This window comes from Camelina sativa, chromosome 16 (assembly GCF_000633955.1).
Source record: "Camelina sativa cultivar DH55 chromosome 16, Cs, whole genome shotgun sequence".
Classification (NCBI taxonomy): domain Eukaryota; kingdom Viridiplantae; phylum Streptophyta; class Magnoliopsida; order Brassicales; family Brassicaceae; genus Camelina; species Camelina sativa.
Window position 1 is genome coordinate 21,992,029 of NC_025700.1, and position 5,002 is coordinate 21,997,030.

Consider the following 5,002-nt stretch of genomic DNA (forward strand, 5'->3'; position numbering starts at 1 on the left):
CCCGTGCTGGACAGTCATTGAGTTAAACCACCTCACTCCTTCCTCTATCAGACCTGAATGACTGCAGGCATTAAGAATCACAACCAGAGTGGTCCGGTTAGGATGGACTCTGAATTTGATCATTTCATCAAGCAAGCGCAAGGCCTTGTGGCCAAGCCCGTGCTGTGCCAATGCAGAAATCATCGTATTCCACAAAACGCAGTCTTGCCTGTCATCGCAAAGACTGAAAACCTGCTCACTGGCTTTTAAACTCCCTGATTTGGAGTACATATCGATCAAAGAACTGATAACAATCGGATTGGGTCTGACATTGGAGCGAATCATGTAGCCATGAATTTGCTTCCCATGTCTAAGAGAGGCAATGCTCGCAGAGGCACACAGACAGCTACTGAAAGTAAATTGCTCTGGTTTAACCCTCAAAGCAACCATTTTTCTAAACAAGTCAAGAGCTTGGTGCCCTGAGCCTTGCCTAACATATCCAGCAATTAATGCAGTCCAAGAGACTGGAGTTTTCTCTGGCATCTCACAGAATAACTTGTCAGCCGCTTCCATATCCCCGAGTTTGGCGTATCCAGAGATGAGAGTAGTCCAAAGATGAACATCCTTCACTGCCATCTCATCAAAACATCTTTTAGCACTCTCCATCTGACCACATTTCGCATAAGCATCGATGAGAGAACACGAAAGCACCACATTTGACAGTAACCCAGCAACCAGAACCTGCCCGTGAGCTTGCCGATTGAGCTGGAGCTGCCTAGATTTGGCACATGCCGTCAAAAGGCCAGCGAAGCTGAAGTCGTTGTACTTGATTCCAGATCTCCTCAACTCTTTATAAAACCAAAGTGCTTCGTGTAGGTTCCCATTCTGAGCGTACCCAATGACCATGGTGTTCCAGGACACAACGTCCCTCTCAGGCATACTATCGAACACCACCCGTGCACGCGCCAACATGCCCGATTTGACAAACCCAGAGACCATATTGTTCCACGAATACAAATTCCTGAGATGCATTTGATCGAACACTTTACACGCATCGATAGGTTTACCGCATTTCATGTACATTCCGATTAAATGATTGGACAAAAGCGTGTTGGGTCTCTTGAATCCAGTAATCTTCAAGTGGCGATGAATCCATTTGCCTTGTTTCAACGACTTGGTATCTCCACACCGCTGGAGCAGCGACGCTAGGAGCTCAAAGGGTAAACGAATCCCTTGTTTCGTCAAGGACTCGAGACGCGATACGGCCTGAGAGAGCTCTTCTTTGGTTGTTGCGTGTCTGCTGAGAAACGATCGGGCGACACAGATTGGCCGTTTCCTAGGGTTACTGATGGGCATTGGATGGAGAAACCACCATGGGAGGAGATTTTAATGATTTGGTTCCTCCTGATGTTCCCGGCGGACTCAACTCTGAAAAAAGGGTTTGCGCCGGCGAGTTTCGCCGGTAAGAAATCATACGCCGTCGGAATGGGTTTAGAAACCGGATCTGGTTTTTGGTTTTGGTATGGATCATACAAACAAAGNCCCAATGACCATGGTGTTCCAGGACACAACGTCCCTCTCAGGCATACTATCGAACACCACCCGTGCACGCGCCAACATGCCCGATTTGACAAACCCAGAGACCATATTGTTCCACGAATACAAATTCCTGAGATGCATTTGATCGAACACTTTACACGCATCGATAGGTTTACCGCATTTCATGTACATTCCGATTAGATGATTGGACAAAAGCGTGTTGGGTCTCTTGAATCCAGTAATCTTCAAGTGGCGATGAATCCATTTGCCTTGTTTCAACGACTTGGTATCTCCACACCGCTGGAGCAGCGTCGCTAGGAGCTCAAAGGGTAAACGAATCCCTTGTTTCGTCAAGGACTCGAGACGCGATACGGCCTGAGAGAGCTCTTCTTTGGTTGTTGCGTGTCTGCTGAGAAACGATCGGGCGACACAGATTGGCCGTTTCCTAGGGTTACTGATGGGCATTGGATGGAGAAACCACCATGGGAGGAGACTTTAATGATTTGGTTCCTCCTGATGTTCCCGGCGGACTCAACTCTGAAAAAAGGGTTTGCGCCGGCGAGATTCGCCGGTAAGAAATCATACGCCGTCGGAATGGGTTTAGAAACCGGATCTGGTTTTTGGTTTTGGTATGGATCATACAAACAAAGACTATTCTTATTTCACTTTTGGGCTTAGGTTTGCAGCCCATCACGGCCCACTTGTTCTATATGATCTCCGATTTAACCCCTCTTTTTTTTTTTTTAACTTCTGATTTGGTTACATGACTAGCTTAATGTTTTAGTGCTCTAAAACTAACAAAATTTGGATGGAAAATATATATATATATATATATATATATATATATATATATATATATATCGTAGATCATCAATATTAATTAAATCTCCCAGTATGTAAAAAAAAGTAGAGAAATGTTACATGCAATAGGCATTAGCATAGCTAAAATGTCGCTCTGTAATATACTGTATGATGATGAAACAAAAGCCTTTTTTTTAATGAACAACGGTAACGTTATAACCAACGATGGCATCACCAGTCTTGGGATCGAACCAATTGGTCTGAGCAATAGCGTAGCCACGAGCCATCCTGAACATTCCCGTGCCACCAACAATAGGCATTTCTCGGATTGGGTTCATGGCCGAGTTCTTCCCGGTCATGCTTATGGTGCTGTCCTTGTATGGACCGTCCTCGAAACAGAAGCTCATGGCCATTATTAGACCTACCTCTTCTTTACCTGTCCCAATCAAAGCCGGTTATCATTGATGTACTAAACCTGTTTTATATCCTAGATCCGGTTATCGTAAAGAAACAAAAATTAATATATACGTACATGAAGAACCGTAAAGGCCTTGCGCCCGGCCAACGAGTTTGGATTTGGGATCAGCTGTCTCGGTGAGAGCGTCGTCGACCATAAAAACAGCACCGAACAGTGTTGGGGATTTTTCGGTGTCGGTTCCCTGAGCCACCTTCACGGCGGTCGGATTCTTGCCGCTCAAGGTGTCATGGAAATAGAACTGAAGGTTTGTTACCTTCTCCTTCTCTGTTTCCTCGAGCCGATTAGCCCAGCTGTACAGTCTGGATCCTTGAGCAGCCAGTGGCAGTATTGTTATCAACAAAACTAGCATTCTTGATACATCTTCCAGTTTTGCCATTTTCAGTCTTTTTTTTTTCTTCTGATGGGGTCTCTAAATTGTAACAGAGTGTTTGTAATTGTGAAAATAAAATGAGTTTCTCCATGTGATATGGTATAATTTGTATTTATAGGGAACCAACATCCCACGTGACTCACTCTCAGTCCAAATTAGCTCAACCAAACTGAAAAAGGTTCTTAGAAAAAGTATGAAAAGAAATGTGAGAAAGTCAGTATGTGGTGGCGTAATGGTTCACCTAATAATTTAAATGGTTTGGATTAACAATAATATAATTAACTCTATGTTATTGAACTGGTGAACCTAATGACTCTGAATTCGGCCATGTAATGGCGCTGGTGAATTCGGCCAATTTATTAGCGATTATGAAGAAATGGAACAAAGGTTCTTGTTATTTTCTCAAGTAGTCAATTCTAATCAAACATTTACTTTATTTTTTTCGTTCAGTCGAGTACAGTAAAGAATATTTCATCCTAGAAAAATGAAGATACATGATATAAATATATATAACAGAATATATGAACTAANGACCTACCTCTTCTTTACCTGTCCCAATCAAAGCCGGTTATCATTGATGTACTAAACCTGTTTTATATCCTAGATCCGGTTATCGTAAAGAAACAAAAATTAATATATACGTACATGAAGAACCGTAAAGGCCTTGCGCCCGGCCAACGAGTTTGGATTTGGGATCAGCTGTCTCGGTGAGAGCGTCGTCGACCATAAAAACAGCACCGAACAGTGTTGGGGATTTTTCGGTGTCGGTTCCCTGAGCCACCTTCACGGCGGTCGGATTCTTGCCGCTCAAGGTGTCATGGAAATAGAACTGAAGGTTTGTTACCTTCTCCTTCTCTGTTTCCTCGAGCCGATTAGCCCAGCTGTACAGTCTGGATCCTTGAGCAGCCAGTGGCAGTATTGTTATCAACAAAACTAGCATTCTTGATACATCTTCCAGTTTTGCCATTTTCAGTCTTTTTTTTTTCTTCTGATGGGGTCTCTAAATTGTAACAGAGTGTTTGTAATTGTGAAAATAAAATGAGTTTCTCCATGTGATATGGTATAATTTGTATTTATAGGGAACCAACATCCCACGTGACTCACTCTCAGTCCAAATTAGCTCAACCAAACTGAAAAAGGTTCTTAGAAAAAGTATGAAAAGAAATGTGAGAAAGTCAGTATGTGGTGGCGTAATGGTTCACCTAATAATTTAAATGGTTTGGATTAACAATAATATAATTAACTCTATGTTATTGAACTGGTGAACCTAATGACTCTGAATTCGGCCATGTAATGGCGCTGGTGAATTCGGCCAATTTATTAGCGATTATGAAGAAATGGAACAAAGGTTCTTGTTATTTTCTCAAGTAGTCAATTCTAATCAAACATTTACTTTATTTTTTTCGTTCAGTCGAGTACAGTAAAGAATATTTCATCCTAGAAAAATGAAGATACATGATATAAATATATATAACAGAATATATGAACTAAGAAGAGACACAGTGATCAAAACTAAAGAATATATGAAGTGTAACTAGACAAACTTTTGTCTGTACAGAGACCACAAACAAAAAATACAGAAACGAACCCGACTTCATTTTCCCTCAGATATGTTGATTGATCAGTTATAAGATCCCTGAGGCTTGTTCTTGGCAAAATTCTTTCATTCTATTGGGAGTCTAGAGATGGCACCTTCTTCTTCTTCCTAGTATTCAGGGCTGTACAGACTTATCAGATGTTCTTCGTTCGTGCTCTTTCTTGACTCGTACCATCTTACTTGTTCTGAAGACCGAAAGATGATACCAGCATTATGATTGATAATGGCAACACAAGAT

At 42.0% G+C, this 5,002-nt stretch overlaps 4 protein-coding genes across 4 annotated transcripts in view; all 4 read right to left on the minus strand.

Annotated features, from left to right (window-relative positions):
- Positions 1-1,480, minus strand: part of LOC104751765 (pentatricopeptide repeat-containing protein At2g21090) — a 3,081-nt gene extending 1,601 nt beyond the window's left edge. The window contains exon 1 of the mRNA XM_010473785.2: positions 32-1,480. Coding sequence (XP_010472087.1) covers positions 32-1,335 — 1,304 coding nt within the window. The 5' untranslated portion in view covers positions 1,336-1,480. The remainder of the gene's footprint in view (positions 1-31) is intronic.
- LOC104751766 (dirigent protein 23-like) lies at positions 2,394-3,233 on the minus strand. Its single transcript, XM_010473786.1, has 2 exons — positions 2,852-3,233; positions 2,394-2,755 (listed from the first exon to the last, which is right to left on the minus strand). The coding sequence occupies exons 1-2, from the start codon at positions 3,171-3,173 to the stop codon at positions 2,514-2,516; spliced, it is 564 nt and encodes a 187-aa protein (XP_010472088.1). The 5' UTR covers positions 3,174-3,233; the 3' UTR covers positions 2,394-2,513.
- LOC104753909 (dirigent protein 23-like) lies at positions 3,694-4,194 on the minus strand. Its single transcript, XM_010476092.1, has 2 exons — positions 3,813-4,194; positions 3,694-3,716 (listed from the first exon to the last, which is right to left on the minus strand). Exons 1-2 carry the CDS (start codon positions 4,132-4,134, stop codon positions 3,694-3,696), a joined length of 345 nt encoding a protein of 114 aa, XP_010474394.1. The 5' UTR covers positions 4,135-4,194.
- LOC104751767 (probable magnesium transporter NIPA6) overlaps positions 4,543-5,002 on the minus strand; it is a 4,035-nt gene continuing 3,575 nt past the window's right edge. Inside the window, exon 11 of the mRNA XM_010473788.2 lies at positions 4,543-4,852. The gene's annotated coding sequence lies outside the window, so the exon portion shown is untranslated. The remainder of the gene's footprint in view (positions 4,853-5,002) is intronic.